Source organism: Urocitellus parryii, chromosome 8 (genome assembly GCF_045843805.1).
Source record: "Urocitellus parryii isolate mUroPar1 chromosome 8, mUroPar1.hap1, whole genome shotgun sequence".
In the NCBI taxonomy this organism is placed as follows: Eukaryota; Metazoa; Chordata; class Mammalia; order Rodentia; family Sciuridae; genus Urocitellus; species Urocitellus parryii.
Window position 1 is genome coordinate 118,724,222 of NC_135538.1, and position 24,311 is coordinate 118,748,532.

At 51.0% G+C, this 24,311-nt stretch overlaps 3 protein-coding genes across 3 annotated transcripts; 1 reads left to right on the top strand and 2 right to left on the bottom strand.

Annotated features, from left to right (window-relative positions):
- Nucleotides 1–1,584: 1,584 nt before the first annotated feature.
- Nucleotides 1,585–15,196, bottom strand: C4a (complement C4A (Chido/Rodgers blood group)). The gene is made up of 41 exons (XM_026415338.2): nt 15,091–15,196; nt 14,765–14,963; nt 14,362–14,563; nt 14,115–14,185; nt 13,948–14,036; nt 13,643–13,725; nt 13,366–13,462; nt 13,124–13,229; nt 12,903–13,035; nt 11,991–12,106; nt 11,710–11,886; nt 11,400–11,585; nt 11,084–11,269; nt 10,765–10,923; nt 10,346–10,472; nt 10,119–10,193; nt 9,655–9,852; nt 9,455–9,566; nt 9,296–9,366; nt 8,928–9,067; nt 8,603–8,812; nt 8,306–8,357; nt 8,116–8,205; nt 7,798–8,007; nt 7,562–7,637; nt 7,295–7,451; nt 7,078–7,194; nt 6,812–6,983; nt 6,337–6,569; nt 6,092–6,259; nt 5,687–5,746; nt 4,629–4,722; nt 4,349–4,535; nt 4,122–4,212; nt 3,911–3,985; nt 3,058–3,160; nt 2,807–2,896; nt 2,627–2,725; nt 2,397–2,480; nt 2,014–2,146; nt 1,585–1,847 (listed from the first exon to the last, which is right to left on the bottom strand). The coding sequence occupies exons 1-41, from the start codon at nt 15,153–15,155 to the stop codon at nt 1,706–1,708; spliced, it is 5,235 nt and encodes a 1,744-aa protein (XP_026271123.2). The 5' UTR covers nt 15,156–15,196; the 3' UTR covers nt 1,585–1,705.
- Nucleotides 15,197–15,846: 650 nt separating this feature from the next.
- Whr1 (winged helix repair factor 1) lies at nt 15,847–21,834 on the bottom strand. Its single transcript, XM_026415389.2, has 7 exons — nt 21,646–21,834; nt 21,360–21,496; nt 17,766–17,861; nt 17,345–17,484; nt 16,695–16,792; nt 16,437–16,584; nt 15,847–16,237 (listed from the first exon to the last, which is right to left on the bottom strand). Exons 1-7 carry the CDS (start codon nt 21,743–21,745, stop codon nt 16,192–16,194), a joined length of 765 nt encoding a protein of 254 aa, XP_026271174.2. The 5' UTR covers nt 21,746–21,834; the 3' UTR covers nt 15,847–16,191.
- A 169-nt stretch (nt 21,835–22,003) lies between these two features.
- Nucleotides 22,004–24,262, top strand: Dxo (decapping exoribonuclease). Its single transcript, XM_026415385.2, has 7 exons — nt 22,004–22,242; nt 22,425–22,786; nt 22,940–23,175; nt 23,265–23,484; nt 23,599–23,734; nt 23,887–23,981; nt 24,066–24,262. The coding sequence occupies exons 2-7, from the start codon at nt 22,431–22,433 to the stop codon at nt 24,214–24,216; spliced, it is 1,194 nt and encodes a 397-aa protein (XP_026271170.1). The 5' UTR covers nt 22,004–22,242; nt 22,425–22,430; the 3' UTR covers nt 24,217–24,262.
- Nucleotides 24,263–24,311: the final 49 nt, after the last annotated feature.

Consider the following 24,311-nt stretch of genomic DNA (forward strand, 5'->3'; position numbering starts at 1 on the left):
AGGTGAGAGCTTAGGCTTTCCCCCAACTCCCTAGCTCTGCAGATAGCTCCTGGGACCCGGGGGTCCCTCTCCCCTGGGGGTTTATCCAGAGCACAGGCTGTGCTGCTAGAGAGCCCCAGTTGAAATCCCAGCGGTGCCACCTACTATCTTGACCTTCCCTGCTGTTTGGGGTCCTAAAAGAGGCTCAGGCTCAGCCTGGATTCATGCCTTGTCCTGAAGGGAGACTAGAAGGGTGGGACTTCTGAAGTTGGCAGTGACAGCTGCCGTCCTCTTCATGGTCGACCTCCTGGGCCCGAGCTGTGTCTTGTCACAATTGCAGCTACTGGCAAATGAGTTTATGCTGCCATCATGCAGAATGGCTTCGGGAGAGATGAAGTGGCAACAAGAGGGTCACTTAAGCAGAATCCAAGAAAGTGCTGAAGTGCTAAGGAAGGTCAGAACTGCTTGATGTTGCATGGAAGAAGAGGGGGGCTCCATTTGAAAAGAGACTGATGTAGAAAGCTGACACACTGGTGGACATCTCCACCCCAACTCCAACTCCCAAATATGATGAATGACATGCACTCCTTCTCAACCTTCGGAACATAATTTCTGTGTCACCTCTTCTAGGAAGCCTTCCCTGGTCCTCTGGCACTCTCCTTTACTGGATTGGATGCCCCACAGGACCACACTGCTCCCTGACATCACACTTTTCAAAGGATGGGGAGTGTTCATTCTCATTTCTGCTTCCTCCAACAGTGAACTGGCCACAGGCTGCACACTGGTGGGTGCTCTGGCACAGGAGGAACAGATGGCTATATTTCTGGCATCTGGCACAGGGCATGGCATGGAATTAGAGTTCTGTGAATTTCTGTTGAATGATTGAATGGTGGGCTGCTGGACTGTCTCAGCTGGCATCAAAACTGATCTCAGTAAATTCCCCTGGGTAGATTTCTAAGGTCACTGCTTAAGATCCCAAGGGTGCAACCAAAGTGGGAGAAAGCTAGGCAAACAGAGTAGAGTGGGTTGGCCCCAGTAGAATAATCATTTCCTTCAGAGTATTAACAAATACATCATAGTTAGCCTTTGGGCTTGTTTAAAATCAGTGTCCAGATGAAGACATCATCATCGGATTGCACAACTTAAGATACCTAATGCTATTGATAACAGGATCAAGGGTCAACAAGATTTCAACAGACCAGGACTCAGCTAAATTCAACAGACCCCAGGACTGCCAACTGCACAAGGTCAGAGTAGGAACACGGGACTGGACACAGCTCATCTGGCAAGAGGTGATGTGTCAACTGAGCACAAACCCTGCCCAAGGCCCAGGTGACTGATGACATTGGGCGATGGAGCTCCTTGGGAACATCTCGGGGTACACTCTGGTCCTTGAGGAACAGGCTGTTGGGTCACAGTTCTGCTTGAGGTGGTCCCATGATGTACTAAGGCCTAGTGAGTCATCATCAGGGTGGGTTCTGGCAGAGGTGGCCAGTCCAAGGGTCCCCAGGCTCTGAGAGTCCAAGATTATACAAATCTGGCCTTGGCCCCCCAGAACCCAGAATGGCAGCTGCTCTCAATCCTAGAGATACACACTGACACTTTGGCAAAAGGCTTTATTGTGACCCTGTCCCTGGCTGTGTTCAGAGGCCAAGGAGTTGCTGCACTGCCAAGCGTCACCTTTCTCCAGCTCAGGCTCCACCTGGGAAGCAGAGAGGAGAAGCCCTCACACTTGGCACCCCTGGGTGCCATACTCCTGGAGGAAGTCACTGAGCTGGGCACAGGCTGCCCGCTGGCGGGTGCTCCGGCACAGGCGTTCAGAGGGCATTTCTTCAATCCAGCTATTTGAGTCCAGCAGGTATTGGGGGCTGCAGGGAACAAAGGGGCTGTCAGCAGAGGTCAGGAGGATGGGCATGCAGAATAGAGAGCATAAGGCCTTGGCTTCTGAGGGACAGGGATGGGTGCCAGGGAAGTGTTCCCTAAGGAAGGTCATCGATGTGAGGAAAACAAGACAGAAGGGACCAGATAACTCACTCTCCTTTGAGGTCATATGTGGCCCCATCCAGACCCATGATCAAATATTCTTTCTCAGGCTCCAAGCGAAGGCGGCAAGAAGCTCGAACCAGGAAGTTGCGGGTCTGACCAGCAGCAGCCTTGGAATCCTTGGCTGAAGGGATAATATGTGCAAGAGCCATTAGAGAGGTAGGGAAGGCCAAGGGCAGCACAGGGCTCTGCACAGCTATCATTTAACCCTTACTGTGCCTGATAGGCATGTGCTATTACTCCCCACTTATAGGCAAGCCCAGGTTGCTAAGAACGTGTGCTCAGTCTGAACTTTCATGATTCCAGCTGGCCAGACCCCACACCTAAACCTCCCTGCCTCCCCCAGTTGCCCGCCTCTTTGGCTCCCTTCCTACTGAAGTGCAGGACTTGGGTGATCCTGGTTTCAAAGAGGCGGAAAGCAGTTCTGCTATCTTCTCGGAGAACATGAACCTGGAAGCCTAGGCAAGGGTGAGGGGAAGGGAAGGCAGGTTGGTCAGCCGAGGCTGAGAGACCCCAGACAGCAAAGAGGCCACACATGGGCCTGTGAGAGGAACAGAAAATCCAGAGATACCAAGACAGCTGGTCCCTGAGGGAAAAGACTAACCATATTCCACACGGGGATAGTAGCAGGCAAACTTCATCCTATAACCATCCTCATCCTGCAGCCCCCGCTCCAGGGCGCGACGCTGTCGAGGGCATTTCCCTGAGGTGGAAGGCCCAGATGAGGGGTGCATTTGCCCCATCAGCTCATCTTCCCAGCCCTAGCCCAGACCTTGCCTCTTACCTTCAGCACACTGGCAGACATCAGCAGAACACAACGTGGACAGAAGTTTGCTCTTAGTTGGTGCCCCATAAAACACAGAACATTTGTGCTCTGGAGAAAAACAAAGAGTGGAGTTAAGGCACATGTCCCTCCTCCACACCTCCCCATCTCAGGGAGCCCCCTTCCACCTTTCACTCTGCTGGTTCCTGGCATCCCAAATAAGGGTGCTGACCCAAACCTCCCCAAATGCCACGTGGTCCCCAAGTGCTCACCAGGGCTGTAGTAGTCATATAGGACGGCGCTAGCTGGCTGCACCAGCCCCACGGCCACCTCCTGCACAGCTCCAAAGCCCACACACTCCCGGGAGGTGGGGACCTGGCACCGGGTGGGGAAGGAAGGTCAGGGAATCACTCCCCAGCCTGCAGGCTTCCGGCTGCCTTTACTTGGCCTGTTTATATTCCATTGCTATTGATCTTATCTCTACCATCCTTCACATTCTCTTACCTTCCGGCCACCAGAACTCTAAAAACTGATCCCCAAGGTCTCTGATAAACTTTACTGTACTTATGGTGACCTTGCCCCAGTACTATTTGTCCCAATCCCTCTGCAGTCTTAAATTATGGACACATTCTCTGCAAGACTCCCTAAACTGAGAGTAAGCTTCTGACACTGTCTCTGGTTCCATCTGGAAAATCCTTTTTTCTCTTTTCCTTCCTAGGCCTGAGCCCACCTTCTTCCCTCCTTTGTAATCTTAAGGGTTTCTCTATCCCTGACTCCCAACAAACCTTTCCAGGTTGATGATTCTCAAACTGGACTTTCAGTACCATTCTTGCATTGGGATTGTGGCAGGACTTGTCCTCCAAGGCACTCTAACTGCCCTCAAGCCACACTCCTGACAGCCTTGTCCTCGTTACCAATATAACTAGGGCCTCTGTTATCTGCCATAACCTAAGAAGACTGCCTCTAATTCTGCTGTGGCTCATGTGGGTCTCATTTTTGTCCTGGCTCCCTGCTTACATTCTAGGTTCTCAAGAGCTGCTGACACAGCTGCCCCTGAATCTTCATAACAGATTCAGTAATCCCAGTGCCATCAATTCCCTTCCTGTATCACCCCTCCCCACTCACCGAGTCAAAGTACAGTAAGACATGGGGTCCATCCGTCTCAAAGTGACTCACATAACGGTCAGAGAGGGAGGTCAGCTGTGGAGAAGGGGAGACAGTTTCAGGTCAGTAGTCCTAGGCCTCAAACAAGCCAGGGCTTAGCATCTGGTGGTACTACAGGGATGGAGCAGGGTTCCTGAGGGCAGAGAGGAATGGTCTGGGTAGCTGACCATACCTTCTCTAGGTCAGCCCGCAGAGCATGGAATCCACTCAGAAGAGTAATATCCGCAATGGCCATGCCAGACAGCCCCACCTTGCCATTTCGCCTGTGGAGAAATGTGGCCTGATGCTTAGGTTCCATGTTACTCTGTTCCAGATGCGCAGCCCCAGCTTCTGTCCCACCCCCATTCTCCTGGCCCAGTGGTTGCACCCAACATGGTCTGTGCAGCTCCCAGCACGCACCAGATGCACACAGTATACTGCACTCTGGATTCCTGTTCCTCTGCCACCTTGGGCACCTCCCTCCTACGGCGGTTCCTCCGTCCCTCAAACAGCTGCAGGGGTGTCACAGGCTGGGTATAGGCACCTGGGTCATCACTGGCTGGAAATTCCTCATACTCATAATCTTCATAATCCTCATTTGCTTCCCCTGCACAGGGCAGCATGGTGAGAAATGGCTGGGAAGCCACTCAGCCCTACATCAGCCCCTCAGGGCCCAAGGACTCCCCACTCCAACACTCACTTGTGTAGTCTACATGGCCTATGACTGACACCTCAATCTGAAGGTCCTTGCAGGTTGTGTTCTTCATGTCCAGGACATTGTAGGTACGCAGGACCTGGCTCAGCAAGGGGCAGAGAGAGGACATACGATGCTTGGGGTACAGACCTAAGGGCATCACCTTGGGCTGAGGGGTCTAAAGCCCTAGCCCATCTTAATGGTCCAACCATAAGTGGACACCAGATGGGCTGCTGGGTACGACATGAGACAGAGATGATGATGCAGGGCTGCCCAAGGAGGTCAGCGCTCTAGAAGGCACACAGGAGGCTGGAACGGAAAGCTCAGGAAAGGGTTCTGGCTGAGGCTAGAAGGAGGAGAATGAGCTTGTTCTATGGAACAGGGAGCAGAGGGAGTGCATATATGCAGGGAGAGCTGTGTGGATGTGTGGTCTGGCCAGAAAGGTAGGCAGGGACCCCAGTGTGACATTTTTTCTAGGTGAATCTGACTGGTGTTTTCAGGTCAGTCTCGTTGCTATGTGGACAATGGATCAGAGTGGAGAAATGGGAGGAAGGGCCAAGACCATCTTAACAAGGGCTCTAGGACATAAGTGACAAGGGCTCTAGGACACAAGTGAAAAGGCCCTAGACAGCAGGGGAGCAGAGCAGGAGTTATAGAGTCTATAAGGAGATGCTCTGGGTACTTCTAGATGGCATCTAGAGTGGTGGCTGGGCTCCTGGGCAGAAGGGGATCCCATCACTCAGATAAGGGACATAGGAGAAAGAAGGGGTTTGAGACCTGCTATGTCTGAGGTACTGTGGAATGTGTTGAGCCTCTGGATCAGGAGATAGAACCTTGGCTGGGAACAAGATAAAAAGATAAAGGAAATGACAAATGCCCAGAAAAGGCGGAGACCAGAGCAAAACGGAAAGGCCCAGGATGGAAACAGGGGACACCAACCCTGAGGTGGCTTCTTCTTCCCCCTGACTATAAGTTCAGCCCCTAGGGACCCCTCACAACCAGCTCCTCCCTTTTCTGTGGGCTCTGCCTCTCCCCTGACCGGGCACTTGCACCGTCAGCCTTACCTTCAAGGTTCCCTTGCTGTTTCCTCCCACTTTCACATCAATCTTGTTGCTCAGGGAAAACTTTCAGGAACAAAAAAGAGAAACAGACATCAGAAGGACAGACGGAAATCAGTTTGTTGCTCTAATAATTTACCTCGTCCCTTAAAATATCCCACCTCACATTTCTAAAAGTCTCCACCTTTGTATGTGTTCTCTCACTTGAGCCTCCTAAAACCATGTGGGACAGACTCGGCATATATATGATTTATAGCTGAGAAAAGCAAAGCTCAGAAGTTTGGTGACACAGACAGAAAATCTTCCTAGGAGGACCTCTGGAAGAGGGCCACAGGGATTCCTGAAGGGTGACAGTGGGGATGGCTTCTAGACTGGCCGTTTTCATGGCAACCCAGGCGTGAGTGTGTTCACCTGCAGCTCCTCCTCTATCCCTTTAATTTGGTGGTTGTTCAGCTGAAGCACATAGGATTTGAACCCACTGCGGCCTATGGAACTGAGAGTCACATTAAGTCCCCGCTCCTCAGTGGTGTGGGCAGCGATCCAGTATGCAGACAGGGCATCCAGCGCAATCACCGTGTCCTGAGGAGGTTAGGCCAGGTAGGACTCAGCACTTGGTCTCAGGACTAGCCAGCCCCAGAGCCCATGGCAACTCCTACCTGAGTGCTGCGGAATCCCCCTTGGAAGCTGCCCTGATGGGTGAGCCAGGATGCCACCTGGTTGGCCAGCTCTGCTTTGCCCTCTCGAAGCAGCAGGTGCAACAGGCCATAGGCTGTGGTTTCAATCCACAGGGCTGGGGCCTGGGGCATGGGGTCTGTTGGACTGCGAGGAGCCAGGGTGGGTGACACGACATTGTTCTGAGAACCAGTGACTGAGCCCCAGTACAGGTAATCTGGAAAAGAAGGGAGACCCACAGGCAAATAGGGCAACAGACAGGGAGAGGATCCCAGTTACCTGCCCTCTGACTCCTTTCTGTCAGGCTTTCCTGATTCTATTCCCAAATCCTCCCTGCTTATGCTTTAATTCCTTCTCAGGGTCTCCATTCTCTCTCTTTCTAGATATATCCAGGTATCACAAGGACCATCCTCCCCCCGCAAGCCAACAGAGTCACTGCTAGAACTCCCTTGTCCTTACCACCAGTCTCCTGGGCCATGGCCATAAGGTTGTTGTGGGCAACATCCTGCAGGTTCTGGGAAGCCTTGGACAGAGTTAGGGCATAGGCTGTGATGGCAGCTGCATGGGCACCCAGGAGCCCAGCACTTGCTTTCTCCCCCAAGAATGAGTTTGCCTTTGAGATGGAGGTTTCCTGGAAGAAAGCAAGGAGGAAGGTCTGGACTCCTGGGAGAACTGGGTCTGAATGCCTGGGTTCCAGTGATGGGAAAACCCATAGGTGTCCTTACCACTCTCTGCTTCAATTGCTGTGCACTCTGGTCCTGGAAGATGGCCAGCCCATGCTGAAGGGCAATGACCACGAAAGCAGTAAGAGCCACAGTCTCATCATTTCCCACCAAACCCCCCTAGAGAGGGGAGAAAAGAAGATGTCATTCAGGAGGGAAAGAGGCAGAGACAGTTTTTGCTGGAGGTGCTCCTTGGCCCAGCCTCCCAGCACATCCACACCTGCATGGCCCTGTGGATAACTGGACATGGGTCCTGGAATGAGCCATCTGCCTGTTGCTGGGACAGCAACCAACTGGCTGTCTCCTGCAGTTTTTCAGGTGAGCCGCCCACCTGCTCCTGAGCCAAACTTAGAACCTTCAGCACAAAGGCTGTGAGCCTAGTGGGAAGGAAGGGACAGATGGGGATAGGAGCGTTCCCTCTGGAGACACAGATCCACTTCCCCGGGTATCTGATTATTCAACCTCCAGGGCCCCCTTCCAATCTCACCAGGTGCTGCTGTCCCTGTGTAACCAAGCCCCAAAGGAACCATCTGTCTTCCGAAACTGCTGGATTCGCATGTAGCCTTAGAGAGGAGAGGGGGCTGCTAAGGTGTCACACATTCTTCCACTGTTTGTGCCCGAGGCCATGCTTCCCCCTGCTTCCCCTCTCTAGCCTTCTGGGCTGCCCATCTTCCATTACTTGCCCTCCCAACCCCTAGTCCTGCTTGACCCTGCACCCAGAACCTTTCTGGATCAGATCCACGGCACGATCCTTGGTCTCAGGGGGCAGTTTGCTCCATTGTTCTGTCTTGTCCAGATAGTGGGAGGCTGCCAGTGTGGGAGCCAAGTAGATCATGGTTTGTTCAGCACAGCCATAGGGAAGCCTCAGGAGGGCGGCCAGGCCCCCTGGGGATAAGGCCCCCCCAGAGCCAAGGGTCTCCAATGGATCCGAGGCTACGAAGAGAGAGAGGGTTGAGGATGAGAGTGGGTCTTAGGGTCAAAACAGGGATCCACAGGCTTCACATGTGGACCCATTAGGAAGGGACTGAAGGTCACCCCCACCTGTAACTCTCACGATGCTGCTGAAATCTCCATCAGGGATAATATTTGGATCAGAGTTGCCAGGAATTTCCAAGCTCCGGCCTCGGTGGTCTGGGAAGATGGGAGAAGTTAGCAGTCGGTCCTTCTATCCACATCCCTATCACCCCACAATCTCCTTAGGAAACTGATGACTGGGGTAGGGGTCACTCACCCAGGGGGTTGAGTTCATAGACAATCTCCTCCCTGTGGATGGCCCCTTCCTTCTGTCTCGGAGAAACATGGCTGTGAGACATCAGATAGGTCTATAGCCTTCCCCCTCCCCCACTGCAAACTCCCCTGGGACTGTTCCAACTTCAGGGAGTGTTAGGTCACAACAATAGAAGATGTAAGTGGAACAAGACATTGGTTTTGGGTATAAGAACACTGGTCTGGACAGCAGAGGATGAACTGAGGATGGGGGATAAATCTGGGAGTCCAGGGACTTGGATTCAGGGGTTGCTCCATTCACCTCAATTTGCAGAACCTTGGACACTGCATCCCCTACAGGGAATTCAAAGGATCCTCGAGCCACCACCTTCAGGGACATAGCAGCAGCTGCCATGGGCACCATAGAGAAGGCAACGGGCCGGGCAGAGCCTGCAGGCACTAGCACCTGCTGGGCCAGCCCTCCACCCCCAGCCAGGCACAGCCCCTCCACTGGGGACACATGGACGCTCACCTGGGGGCAACAAAATGGGGATGGCCAGAGCCCCAGACCAGTTAGGGTTTCCATCCCCACCTGTCCCTGGTTCCCCCACCCACCCCCATGTGCTCAGGCTCCCAAGGGGCCTCACAGTCAAGTTTTTATCCAGGTAGTTATAGAGGACAGGCCGCAGCTCAAGTTGCTCAAAGCGGCGGACAGAGACGGGCAGGCGGAGGTGCAGGTGGAACTCGCGGAACACTCGGAGATGGACTGGTTTAGCCACACACAAACCTGATGGATGGGGAATTTGGGGAGCAGAGGTCAGTGGAGAGCAGGGTATGACCTAGCTCTGCCATTAGCCTGCCCCTTCTCTCAGGATCAACCCAGGTGCATGCTAATAGAGACTTCCCCAGATCCCTGGAACCCCTTCTTCTACTGAGAGCAAAGGGTTAAGCAGGGTGCCTGGGTCAAAGAGAAATGGGAGAAAGGCAGCCTGAGGCCCAGGCAGGGCAACCTTACCTGTGCTTTTGGACAAGCTCACGCCATGGATCTCCCACGTGGTCAGAGAGTCAGGGAGCCACAATGACAATCTAGCAGGAGAGGTGGAGAAGCCCTGTCACACCCAGGGCTGGTCCTAGACCTAACCCAGAGAAAAAGCAAGGTCCCCCAGGTCCTCACATTTTGGAACGGTCCACTGTCTCCACTCTCCAGAGCCAGTTCTCTGGGAAGAAGCTGCGCACCACAATATCATCTTCATGCATCAGTTCCTCTTCCTGCAGGACCTCCAGGGCTGGGGGCCATGGGGGATGGGAGTGAGGAGGGACCCTTCTGCCCTTCCAGGCACCACTGCCTGTCCCCCACCCCACCTAGCCCCTCACCTCGGGCGAGGCCCACCTGGCCCCTTGTCCTGTTCTTCTTGCGCAGGCTCTCAGCAAACTGGCAGCAGGACAGGAAGGGCTCCCGGCAGGCCAGCTGCAACACACGAGCTACTCGCTGCTCACAGGAGCGTGCCATGGGTAGCCGTGTCAGCCCATCCTGACAGCAGCGCTTGGCTTCAGGTGAAGAATACTGGCCCACTGCAGGCCAGGTGAGGGTAAGAGCAAGGGACCAAAACAGACACGCCTCAGCCCCCATCCCAACCCCTAGACCCACAAGGACTTGCCTCGAGAACATAAATGTGGGGAGACAGCCACCAACCCAGTTACTTCAACCCCACAACTTGGTTTCTTGGTCCCACATACCACCTACTGGCTCACTGAGGAGTAAAAGGGCAAAGAGATCCCTACCCTGATCCAGAAACAAGTGGACAGCTTAAGTTGCTTCATGGGTGCCCCCAACTCACACTTCTCACTAAATGCCTTTTGGAAGTTCACATTTCTCTTTTTCCGGATTTTATTCTCCTTGGGACAGCTCAGACCTGGTAGAGAGCAAGTCTACAGTCAAGTCCTGCCTCTCCTCTCCTCCCCTTCCCCTGCCCATCCCTCCTGCCCCTCTTCTTCCTTGACCCCACAGGCCCTTCCTCCTTCCTCATCTTCCCCTCACCCACTCTCTTTCCACCACTGTTCTCACTCTTTCTAACGGACGTCAACTTCTCTCCATCAGAAAAGGCCAGACCCGCTGCCTGGAACACCTGAAGGGCACTGTCCCCACCTCCAGCACCACACCCAAGGTCATAGCTATTCATAACTTCAAAGACCTGGTAAGAAAAAGCAGGAAACTGGAGGCGAGAGTGTCTGGGGGGCAAGATCAGCCACTCGGCTATGAGCAAGAGGGCAGGACATGGACAAATATGAAAGAGATATAGAGCGGGAAAATAGAGAGCAGGGGCCAAGAGGAGAAATGGACAAGGTCCAAGACCTGGGAGAAGAATGGGAAGGGTCTGTTAGGAGCTCAAGTGTGATCTAGGAACTGAGCTCAGTACTTGGGCTCAGGGAAGCAGGGGAAAGAGCCATAGGGGGCAAAAAGACAGGGGAGAGGGCTCAACAAACCTTGCTCATGTCCAAGGGCTTGTAGGACCTGCCACCCACAGCATACAGAGCTGTGTCCACAGCTCCCAGGGCCACCAGGGCTTGAGAATCTGTTTGCAGATGCAGCTTTACATTCTCCCCATTACGATAGTCCTTGGCGCCATCCAGGTTCAGTTCCAGCTGGCAGAGATGGGCGGTGGGGGCAGTCAGAGTAGGGAGAGCTTCTTTCAATCCCATACAACCTCACTGTACCCAAACTAAATCCATGCCCTTCTAGCAATCACCCTGTCTTCCTTTCTTAATCCCATTAACACACAACACCTCTTCCAACCCCAGTCACCTTGCCCTCGCAGGCCTCAGCCTGGACATCCACTCGCAGGGAGTTGGCCACTGGGAGGCCTCGATGATAATAGAAGGCCACGAAGTAGAAGGAGGGTGCCAGGCGATGGTCCACAAACACAGAGACCGAGGTCAGGGCCCTCCTGTCTTCTCGATTCACAGACACGATCTCTCCCCGGGATAGGATCTGGGTCACGAAGAAGAGGACAAGAGTGGTTTCCTCTTCATTGAACATCCCCACCCTTGAAGCTGCACCCAACCTGTCCAGGGTGCTGTTCCCTGCACCCTGCCCTCCTCTACTCCCCAGCTATGCACACCATGTAGTAGTAATGAGAGAAGGTGTCCCCACTGATGCCCATGGCTTGCAGGTTCAAGTTGAGAGTGTCCCCTACACGAGGGGGTCGAGGATCCAGCCGCTCAATAGACAGAAAGCCAGAACCTCCTGAAGGTGGGGCTCGCACAGTGAGCCTGGCTGTGGCTGGATAGAGGGAGCCTGCAGACACCTGGAGAGAGGGACAGGTCAGGACAGGGTCAATGGCAAGAACCCATGTACCCCACTCCTCTCAAGTTGGGCAGTGGACACTTCCTTTCCTCCCCCACTGTCCCCAAGGGACAGGGGAGCCCTACCAAGAGCTGCAGTTCTGTGATAGTCTTCGGGACAACGATGGGAATGCTGACGTGGCCAGTCCCATCTGTGTTTTGTTGAAAATCTTGAATTTTAGAAACTGACTCAGAAGACAAAGTGGCAGAAACTTTTACAGGAATGCCAGAAGCTGGGGAGCCTGACATTTCACGGACCAGGGCCTACGTGGGGGTGAAAGGGGCTGGTAAAAGGGAGTGGTCAGCAAGACACAGGACCCTCCTGACCAACACTCACTCCCAGCCAATCCTCCCTCCCCAGGAGCAACCTGCAGTAGGAAGGGGGCCCCAGGTACAAGGTGTCGCTTGGTCTTGCTAAGATCCAAGGAGAAGGCAGATGACACAAAACGCCAGGATGTAAGCTCTGCCTCCTCCAACTCCCCTCCTGCAAGACAAATGGCAGTGAGAATGTGGAGGACAGAGCTCTGGGAAAGAGGAATGGGAAGGTGAGGGGACAGCTTGAGCATGCCCCCTAAGACAATGAGCTCCTTAGCACCCAGGCTGAACAGTATTCATCTCCATTTGCTGAGGCCCAACAAAGGACCTGCACACAGAGGTGCGCTGGATGAGTGAGCTGATGAACAAATGAGCAAAACAATAAATAAATAAACCAAGATGGGGAAAGGGGCAGACCCATGCAAAGACAAAGTTGGAAAAAGACAGGTCTTCTGGGTCTTTCCTGTCTTTAGGCCTGATATGAGGTAGCAGAAGTCCGGGGTGGTGCAGGTGCTAGAGAACACGATCAGTGTTATAATTCGGATCTTGAATGTCCCTCAAAGGTCCATATGGAAAAGGACTGGTCCCCAGTGTGGCAATAGTGGGAGGTGGTGGGACCTTAATAAGGTGAGGCCTAGTAGGAAGACTTCAGGTTATTGGGGGCACACCCTCAAAGGTGATAGTGGGACCCAGGACCCTTACTCTTCCTTTCTTTTGCTTCCCAGCCATGAATAGAGCAGTTTTGCTTCAACATACACTCCTACCAGGAGGCGCTGCCTCACCACAAGCCCAAAGTAAAGGGGCCAACTGATCATGACCTGGAATCTCCAAAACCATGAGCCAAAACAAATCTGTATTTATAAGCTGACTCTCTCAGGTAGTGGTTAGGATGATGGGATGATGATTAATACAGTCAGCTCAGAGGTCAGAGACAAGGGGCTAGATTTTACTGGGGAGTCACCTACCTGGAGACTCAATGATGGCTGCTGCAACATACAGACGTAGTCCTTGGAGGTCAGCAATACCAATATTAAGCTTCTCCAGGGTACCCTGGACCTTATCCTTTGAGAGGGAAATATGACTCTGGCCTTCCACCAACTAGGGCATGGAGTAAAAAAACAGGACATGGGGTAAGACTGGAGTTCTCCACTTCTCTGCTCCCCACCTCTCCCCACCTCTTTCCTACCTTGTTCTGAGTCTCCAGCCCCCGGAGGAAAGTCTTCTTACCATCCTCATCCTGGAGGGCAAAGCGCACATATGCTACCCCCTGCACTGGCTTCCCATAGATGTACCTATTACCAAAGGGAGAAGAGGAAGAAGGTAGGCTGAGGCCTGGTAGAAATAATAATCTGGGAAGGAAGGAAGCGGGGCTCTATACCCTGTTCATTCTACATGGGAACAGGACCCGGCAGGAGCAGGGGCTGTTACCTGGCCTGGATATCTAATTCAATTTCGCCAAGATGGCCAGGTGCAGTCAGGATGTAGGGCTTTCCAGGGGTGATCTTCACCTCAAAATTGGGAAGGACTGACCCAGAACAAAGGGGTAAGCAGGTCATACCCTAGTGAAAGTACCCTTCTAAGACCCCCTCCCCTCTGGTCTGTAGTGCCCATACCTCCCTGGTCCTGCCCTGTCCCACCATCTCTCTTCTACCCCTTTTTTCCTTCTTGAAAGAAGCTACCTGTCCTTCATATCTCCGGCACTCACCATATTTCTTCACCTCAAACAGGGTGCTTCTGTTGGATTCCAGACTGTCTGAGAATCGGGCTGAGATCTTCCAGGTCCCTGGTCTGAGGATGGACAAGGAAGGGACTCAACTCACTTATGCAGGAGAACCACAGAGAGCCAGCAGCCTGGTTCCCTAGGAGTAGGTCTAAGGGGATAAACCAGAGGCTCAGGAGGCCCAGGGCCAGGGCATTTGGGATGTGACCATGTTGAAGGTGGACAGCCCAAAAGGAAATGGGAATTGGAGTGGTGTAGACGGGGATAACTCCCAGGTGGGGGTAGCTCACTCTGAGATGTCTGGAATCGTGAAGTCATCCTGGAAGATGGGTGAAGGAACGCGGACCTCCTTCTTGAGCACACGGAGGCCAAAAGAATTCTACAAGGGGAATAGAAGTGGTCTCATGTGGGAAGTCACATCGGCAGCCAGGGTCTGAAGGCCAGTCAGGGGACTCACCTCAACCATGATCGTGAGGGTGTCAGTGGATGGGCGCATCTTTTGATCCAGTGACAAGACCCGGTACCGAACTGGGAATGCAGAATGAGAGATGAGCAGGAGTCTGTGTGCAAAGGGAGGGTAGGCCCAAAGGGAGGGAAAGGCCCAATGGCGCTTTCTTTCAGGTTACCTCACATTAAGGGGAACCAAACATGTCCTGAGTGGGTTGGGAGGGAGTTAAAGTAGAGGGCCTGAGGCCTGTGCTTACCCCGTTGGCCAGGGTTGTAAATGGGCTGGTCAGTCTGCAAAAAAAGGTGTCCCCGACGAGAGGAGAAGAGCAGGTTAACACCCTGAATATCTGTTGTTCTAGACAGGGAGTCCTTCAGCCATGATGACTGGGCCACTAGCTGGACCTCAGGGCTTCTACGTAGTTCAAAGAGGCCACAACTCTTTGCATTATTCAGGGGGATCTGTCAGAAGAAGGAGAAGGAGCAGGTCAGAGACAGACACAGAGAAAAATATCAGAGAGAACAACACAGCAACAGGAAGGAGACCACTGAGGTGGGAAGAGAGGAAGGAAAGCCAGTGAAGAAGCCAGTCATTGGCAAGATTATAGAGGGGAACATTGGGGAGGCCCCCAGAAACAGCAGTAGAGGATGGGAGCCAGTTACCTGGAGACTGAGGAGCACAAAGTCTTTTTCTGAGCTGAGGGTAAAGTCCTCCTTTGGGGAGCAGCGGTGATTATTTCGGCTTGGATTTCTCAGGAAAAGTGATCCTTTCACTACCTGTCCCCGGGGGGCATCCTGGAGCTGCACCCCCACTGACAGGGGGACCCCCAGATGAACCACAGAAGGCGAGAACAGAAGCAACCTGAGGAGAGGGGTGTCACAGACTTGACCCTGACCCTTCCACACCAGCTCTCCCTCACTCCGGAATTGGGTTCTATCACCAGCCGTGCCTCCACCCAAGCACCCAGCATATTGATTGCCTTTAGTACCTAGGCTTCTGCAGAGACAAGACAAAGAAGCTGGACGCCCAGATCAGCCCCCAGAGGAGCCTCATGGCTGGAGAATCCAAGAGGAGTCAGGTCTGCCTGTCTGTCTGTTCCCTTCTGGTCAACTTAGGGTTCAGGGCAGAGTTGACTCTGGATGTTGCTCCTCCCTTACCCCAGCTAAGCCGGGAAACCACGTGACAGTCAAGAAATGCAACTGGCCCCAGGCCCAGGTGTGGGGGGTTGGGGACTGGGGGCAGCCAGGACACCAGGGTCTGAGGAAATCTGGAGAAATCTTGGACTAGAGATGGATCTTGCCTTCCCTATTAACCCTCCTCATCCTGGTGCCTGGGCACTGCCCTCTAACTGGGTATACCTGTGTGTGTACACATGTAATTGTGCTCACGTTTCATGAGCCTGCGAGGGCCCAATGTGGCCTAGATGTACACACCTAACAAAACAAGGATAGGCTTCTAAGACCCTTGCCTCTTACTTTTACCCTGACACAAACTGAACCTCTACAGCCTTTCACATTCTGTAGGCCCTAACAGAAAGCCTGTGGTTTAAGAGATGGGGTGCAACCTCACCACCCTACAGGGAGAACTGGCCTGAATACCAGAGTTAACCCTTGTTCTCTCTGAGCAATGGAGAAAACCTCAGAACTAAGGTTGGCTTTACCTATCTCTACCCCAAAATAAGACACCCAATCACGTCACACAAAATAAAGGACATCCAGAAAATATCAGAAAGCAGAGTATTTTATTTAGCAGTTTCAATCCAACACATAGGGCACAAGACCCCTCTTTCCCCAGCCTCCCCAGCAATCCCACCTTCCTGTCCCAACATAGAACAATAGCACCTTCTTTCCTGATAGGCAATGGCCATGGTGGCCTTGGCACAGTTTCTGGCTCCAGATTCGTGGAAGGGCAGATAAATATTGCCTAGAGCCTACCACAAGAAAGAACCCAAGCTTGAACCTCAGCAACATACACGGCAGCATTCCTGGCTTCCAGGCCTTCCCAAGGTGACCCTGGATCAGTCATTGTTGGGCAGGATCCCCAGGACCCTCACCCCACTCTGGGAGATGTGCAATGACAAGCAGAATCCTCACGTTTCTGGCAGGCGAAGGATGGTTCCAGAAGTGGTGGAGACACTATACAAGAGAAAGATAAGACTAAAGCCAACAGTGTAGGCCCAAGGTATGAGAAGAACTCAACTTGGTAAGGGGTGTTCCTGGGTCCCAGAGAAAATGGAGAGAAATTGGGCTTCAATAGTGAATTAAGCTTGTGTTGGGAAGAAATCCAACCTTGGGTCATTGCTCTTTCATCTCCCAGGCCAGGGGCAAGACTCACCAGTCGACCAGCTGGGCTCCAATGAGGTCATGTACATGGTAGGCAAGGCCAAGTCGCACTGTGGCAGGTGCCCGCCGACCCAAGAGCTCCGACAGGAGAAGCTCCCGGTACTTGGCCTTCCGGACCATGCCAAGGACTGCCTGGCGTCCTGGAGAAGAGGTGGTACAGGAAAGAGAAAAGGTGAATAAAGCCTAGAGGCCTGAGGAGCCACCAAAGGATGTTCTTGAGAGGTTGAGGGCTTGGTTGCAGACAAGTTACCTTTAACAAAGTACTTGATGAATCTCCCAGCTCCAGGTACAGCTAGCCACCAGCTCCCAGCATCACGGACAGTGAAGACTCCGGCCTTTACCAGGTGCCTACAGCAGGGGGAAGTCAGAAGAGACATGGCCTGGACTCTGAGAACCATATGTCCTCCCCATCTGTTTATGTTTGGGCACCAAGTTTCCAGAAACATGGGGAATCATGCAACAGGGACCAGATAAGAAAACCCAACCTGGCGCAGGTGTCTGCTTGGACCATGCATGCTATTTAAGGTTTTTGTGCCCTTGCTTAATCAACTGTCCATACTGAACTGCCTTCTGCCCATTCTTTTCCTGTTATTTAATACCATTCTCTATCCTCTTAGATCCAGCATGAATAAAATCAGACAGCTATAGTTTCTGCCAACCCCCTCATGTATTTGTCAAGTCACTCAGCTCTCCTGAATTCTGGTCTGGAGTTCTTTCGAAAGCCCCAAGTTAAGATAGGCCTCCTCTCTTGAAAGAAAGAGCACAAACTTAGATCATTTTATTACATAAAAGAGTCAGCCTTTTTTGGCAGGTTTACTAGGAAGAAAAAGATATGTTGGATGGGACTGGAAGAAGGCAGGGAGGTACCAGATGCTTGACTGTTGGTCCTACAAATCTCACGTGATCTCTGGATCCCTGAAGCCAAAGGTCTGTGTCATTTGTTCCTGCTGAAAACTAAGGTCCCCACAGGCTGGAAGCACGGAGGCCAGAAATTTCTGTACTGCCCCAGCGTACGGTCGGCCATCACAAGCCTTGAGGACCTAGAACCAAAGGCGAGAGACATGGGCTAGTCCTACCCTCCACCCATCTCCATTCCCAGGACAGCATTTCTCTTCCTGATTTCCCTCTTACTCAAGATCTTCCTCCACTCCTCTTCCTTCCCCTCCTCCTCCTCTCCTTCTTTATTCCCTCTCCCTCATTTTACCACTTACCAGATCCCTAAGCCTCTTGATGGGACATGGGATAAGGGAAATCATTTTTTCATTCCTCAATTTCCTTACCCTCCCCTGCTCATGACACAAACATACACAGCTACACATACTCTGGTCCTGTAGTCTTCAGTGAAGATAATTCCATGGGCATCCAAGTCAAAGCCCAGCTGGATGATTCTGATTTCTCCCTGCTCTTGAAGTTCCTTCTGTTTCCACAGAGATAGAAATGAAAAAAAGGATTTCAGGGTAAGATGTTGTTATACTCTGGGCACAATGGGGCAGGGAGTCTTTGTTTGCCAGAATTGGGGAATTTTAATGTGTGGGGATATAATCAGGTGGTACACCAAGCAGCCTTTTTCAACTAGTTACCCACCTTCCCAGTCACCTGTCTTATCACTTGTCTGTGAAAAAATATATATTTTCGAAGACCAGTTCTATGCCAAGCAGTGAGATAAAACAGTGATTAAGACACAGGCCCTTCCCTCAAGAAATCCACAGTCTAGATATCAGATGGCAGAAGGTGGGGAGAAGTATTGGATAAAATGTTTAAAACAAGTAAAAATAGCCAGGTGCAGTGGTACATGCCTGTAGTCCCAGCTCCTCCAGAGGCTGAGTCAGAAGGAACACAAGTTTGAGGCCAGCTTGGGTAACTTAGCAAGACCCTTTCTCAAAATTTTAAAATAGGGTTGGGGTTGTGGCTAAGGTAGAGCACTTGCCTAGCACGATGAGGCACTGGGTTCAATCCTCAGCACCACATTAAAAAAAAATTAATAAATAAAAAAGCTATTAAAAAAATTAAAAAGAGCTGGACAGGGGATACAGCACAGTGGTAGAGTTTTTCTGAATTCAATTCCCAGTATTAAAGATAATAACAACAACAAAATAAAAAAAAAACTAGAATTCCTGTCTATAGGAATATAGTAAGAACGAAACAACTACTCGGAAATTAACTAAAATACTAAATATTATTTTAAAATTGTTTAAACACTAAAGAGATCAAAAGATAACAAAAATTACCAGACCTAATATAATATTTAAGCAGAAACAAGAACTCACAGTGAGAGTGGGACATGGAGAGCATTTGCTAATCTAAATCAAATCTGTCCAACACATGGCCAAAAATAACTGGGCCCACAGGAAACAAAAAAAAGAAACAAATGAAACATACCAAGACTTTTATAGCGGAATTATCAAAAAGACAATCTTTTATAATGGCTATCAAAATACAGTTAGGTAAACAGAATAACTGTTCTATAGCATGGTAGGATAACTATAATATAGAAAACAATTTTATAAAGAACTAGAAAAGAAGAACTGGAAAGTTTTCAACACAAAATTATAAATGAAGAAGAAAATGATCATTATCTAATATGATGATTACACACTGTATACATGGATCAAATAAGTCATATTGTATCCTATCAATGCATACAACTACTCTATGTAAAAATAAGACTATCCACTTTTATTTATTTGTTTGTTTATTTACTTATTTACTTTTGTGTTGGTATTAGGGATTGAACTCGGGTTACTTTACCACAGTCATTTGTCATTTTTTATTTTGAGATAGGGTCTTGTTTAGTGGCTGAAGCTGGCCTCAAATTGGCACCTGGGTTCAATCCCTAGGAGTGAAACAAGGGGGGGGGGATGGAAATTAAGCCAGTTATTTATGAATACGTACACAGGTGATATAAAGAACACCAAGGTAACAATTATAGCAGTTTGAATGGTGGTCAACTCCCAACTCCCAAGGATGTAAAGAATTTTGGTCAGAGAAAGATATGTACAATATTGGCCATGTTTTATAGTTTGACCTAGGTGGTGGCAAGGTATTTCTTTATAAACATTCTGTAAATTCTCTGTGTACATTTATATTTTCTTTTGTGTAATTTTTAAAACTCTTTCAAAATATAAAAGATGTAAGCTAACACAAATAAATTAAAAACAACAATACTTTGTGTGTGTGTGTGTGGTACTAGGGATTGAACCCAGGGGCATTCTACCACTGATTTACATTCCTAGTCCTTTTGATTTTTTATTTTAAGACAAGGTCTTCTTAAGTTGCCAAGGCTGTCCTCAAACTTGCAATTCTCCTGCCTCAGCCTCCCGAGTCACCACTACATCTGGCTAAAAATCACAAATACTTTTTAAAGAATTAGTTCCATCTGACCTGCTTTCTCATCAGACTGTACAAGTCTCCATTCTCCTTTTCTTCTTTCCTTTTGTGACTAGCTAACTCCAATGGAGAGATTTCAGCTTTTATTTTACTGGACCTCTTCAGAGAAAATTCTTTGAGTTCCAGGTTTTAACACCACCAACTACTCCAACCTCCTTGAATACCTCTTTTTTTTTAAAGAGAGAGGGAGAGAGAGAGAGAATTTCAATATTTATTCTTTAGTTATCGGCGGACACAACATCCTTGTTTTGTATGTGGTGCCGGGGGCACTCATGCCAGGCCAGCGCGCTACCGCTTGAGCCACATCCCCAGCCCCATTGAATACCTCTTTACTTTCACATTAGACCTCTTCCTGGGTTTTTCTTAACTGGCAATTCCTTCTCAGCCTCTTTCACAGATTTCTCTTCCTCTATTTTTCTCTTACATTAGTAGGTCTCAATTTTTAAGGCAAATTAAGAATCACCTGAAGCAGTAATTTAAAATTGTAGATTCCTACATCCCTTCATCCCACTCCTACAAGATATCTTAATTCATTAACCTTGGGTAAATCCCAGAACCTCTAATTTCTGAATTAGCAGCCCAGAATCGTCTGGGTAGAAATAAGGCCATATAGTATTACATTGAGTAACATTGCCCTAAATAATGGTGTTGCCAGCATTGTGGATATGGCCCTAGTATCTTACACTCTAAACCTGGGGTCTTTAACCTTGGATCTCAGAGGAACTGTGAAACACTCCCCCACAAATCATACATAATACTGTGTGTGCATGTGTGTGTCTGTTGTAGAGGCATTTTTCTGGCAAGAAATAGCTACTGCTTTCACCACCTTCCAAACATTGTAAAAAATCACTCCCTTTTCCTACTGGATCTCACTCACATCCATGTTCTGAACCCACTATCCATACCTCTATGACTTTTAATTCTATTATTACTGGCTCCAAATTCTCTCCAACAACTTTGGATGATCCACAAACACTCCAACTCAACTTGTACAAAATTAAATGCATCATATGCTCCCCAAAGCTCAATGTGCTCCTCCTGTATTCACTCCGCCAACCATCTGGAACACCTGGGAATTACCATGAATTCCTCCCTCTTCATCACTCTCCACAAAGCCTCACTCACACTCCCCCTACCTTCCACACTTCCCTAGGTTAGGCCTTCCCCAGTTCTCAGATGCAATAGCTTTCTAGGCATGGCACTACCTCCAATACACCCAATACGCCATTCTCTCTCCTGTTTAACATGCTCTACTAGCTCAACGCCTTCATTATAAGACTGAAATAGCACCACTAAACAGACCAAGCCTGTTGTGATCTGATGTATGCCTGCATTCCTAGAGATGGACGCTCGTACTATGAATGCCCCACGACTGCTTCCCTAAAAGTTTCACTTTTCTGTCTTCTTGATTTGGCCTAATGCTTGCTGGATGGCTGGTGAACCGACTGAGGATCTGTCTGACGCTGGCCTTCGCGAGTGCCCACAAGGCAGGGAAGGGGCCTCCGGTGGTGGCCCTGACGCCCCTCACCAGTTGCCGGTCGGCCACGGTCCGGTCCGGCAAGAGGCTGTACACTTGGCTTCTCAGCACGATAGGAGGCAGCGCATCCTCGAACAGACCTCTCGGAAACAGCTGCACTAGCTTCTCGACCGCCGCGCGCGCAGACCCTGATTGGGGAGACAGGGACATTGAGACAGAATTAAGTGGGGCTGAGGGACAACTATAGGGGTGCAGGTCTCCCCCAAACACCTGGCTAGTGGAAGTGAGGTCCCTCCCAATTAGGTCTACAGCCCCGCCCCGGGGCTGCCACGCCTACCTGATTCACCCCTCAAAGGATCCGCTTCTACAGGCCCTCGCTCCCGCCGCTTCTTCAATGCAAAAGTCTCCGGGGCCAAGCGGTGTCTCTTCCGGCTCATATCCCCGGACTTTAAGGTACCGGGGAAGCGGCAGAAATTGAGGGAAGAGCTTGTGGAAACAGGGTCTTCCGGCGCAGAGTAGTGACGTAGACCTTTCTGGGAGTCTATGGAGATCTTATCCCCAAGGTTTAAACAACGTGATGACGTAAGGGTCCCACTTGTCTTGCCCTTTGCCAGGAGAGGCGGATACCAGCACCACTTCCGCGGGGCAGCTGCCCTATGCCTGCCGCTGATTGGCTCTGGCCGAGAGCGCTCATGTCCCGGAACAGTTAGATGGCTCTAAGCCTCACCGGTGGCCACGTTGGGCTCAATTTCCTGGTGTAAATCTCACTGCTACCCACACCCGCTCCACCCCCTCCAGGATTTGTCTGGCACCGCAGTGGGATCGTTGCATCATTGGAAGCAAAGAAAAAAATAAAACAATTTTGCATTGCTCTTCTTCTGATATGCCCCCCTGACGTCATAGCCTTGCGGAAGACAAGGTTGGGGACTCTAAGGTAACCAGATATTTCATCTGAGTCCAGATTCCTTCCTGACCTCACTGCATTTAAAGAACCTGGGGGATAGGGCAAAGAAAAAGGTGGGCTGGCTTTGAGGGGCTGGGGCCTGCAAGTTTCAAGGCCAAAATCTGGTAGTCTGGAAGCTCACTTTGTCCTGACCCACTCTTTTTCCCTCTTAGGACTTTATGGAGCCCAGAGGGACCAAGAGAAGAACAGAAAAGTTAGAGATAACTGAACCTCGGAACAAACTTGCCTATTCCACATCCTCACTACCCACAGAGCCTGCACTCTACTCTGGACCCTTTCCTTTCTACCGGCGCCCTTCTGAACTAGGCTGCTTCTCTCTGGATGCACAACGCCAATACCATGGAGATGCCCGAGCCCTCCGCTACTACAGCCCACCCCCCACCAATGGTCCAGGCCCTGAATTTGACCTGAGAGATGGATACCCTGATCGATATCTGCCCCGGGATGAGGAGGTCCGAGAGGGGCTGGACCACTTGCTACGCTGGCTCCTGGAACACCGAGGCCAGCTGGAGGGGTGAGATAACCAAGAGTAGATCTGGAGACTTAAATGTACCTTCTAAAGTTAGGAAGGCAAAAGCTGGAACAGGAATCAGTCTTTAGATTCTTGGGGAAATGAGCTGAGCTAATGCTGCGTCAGACCTTTGGTCTCTTAACTCTTCCCTCTCAGAGGTCCAGGCTGGCTGGCAGGGGCCATAGTGACATGGCGGGGACACTTGACAAAGTTGCTGACAACACCATATGAGCGGCAGGAAGGCTGGCAGTTGGCAGCCTCCAGGTTCCAGGGGACACTGTACCTGAGTGAAGTGGAGACCCCAGCTGCTCGAGCTCAGAGGCTTGCTCGGCCACCCCTTCTCCGAGAGCTTATGTACATGGGGTACAAGTTTGAGCAGTATATGTGTGCAGGTGAGAGTTGCCCCTACTCAGTGGCCCCTTTCCCCTTCCCCAGAGATTGAGATGCCCCCACCCCTGCTGCTGCTTCTCTCCTTGTGCAGACAAACCGGGAGGCTCCCCAGACCCCTCTGGGGAGGTTAACACCAACGTCGCCTTCTGCTCTGTGCTACGCGGCCGCCTGGGAAACCACCCTCTGCTCTTTTCCGGGGAGGTAGACTGCACAGACCCCCAGGCCCCATCTACACAGCCCCCCACCTGTTATGTGGAGCTCAAGACCTCCAAGGAGATGTACAGCCCTGGACAGTGGAGGAGCTTCTACAGGTTCAGGATGGGGTGGGCAGAGCAAGGACTGGGAAGGGGACTGGGGAGGATAAGGCCTAAAGGGAGGAACAGAGGGTGGAGAGGGTCCCACTGACCCCTTGCCTTTCCTGTCAGACACAAGCTTCTGAAATGGTGGGCTCAGTCATTCCTCCCAGGAGTCCCAAAAGTTGTTGCTGGCTTTCGTAACCCAGAGGGTTTCGTCTGTTCTCTCAAGACATTTCCTACCATGGAGATGTTTGAACATGTCAGGGTAAGACAATGACATCACAGTTCCCACTTATATTTGCCTACCCCATGCACCAAGACCACGGGTCCAACATCCAGGGCTGCAGTCTGCCTTCCCCTTCTTCCAACCCATCCTCACCACTAGTCTTCTGCCTCCTCCTCCTTTGTCCACTCCAGAATGACCGTGATGGCTGGAATCCCTCTGTGTGCATGAACTTCTGTGCTGCCTTCCTTAGCTTTGCCCAGAGCACAGTTGTCCAGGATGACTCCAGGTGAGGCATTCAGCTCTGTGCACCCCCTCTGGATCCCAGGAGCTCAGTCTCTGACCCTCAACTCACTCTCCCGTCTGCCCCCAGGCTTGTCCACCTCTTCTCCTGGGAGCCTGGTGGCCCAGTCACAGTGTCTGTACATCGGGATGCACCCTATGCCTTCCTGCCTATGTGGTATGTGGAAGCTATGACACAGGACCTCCCATCAGTTCCCAAGACACCCTCCCCGACAGAGTAAGACTTCAAGGGGCCAATTCATCTGCAGAAATAATAAAGGTTTTCTAAGTGGCTCTCCCTGCTGTGTCTTCTGAGCTGAGTCATCCTGCCCAACAC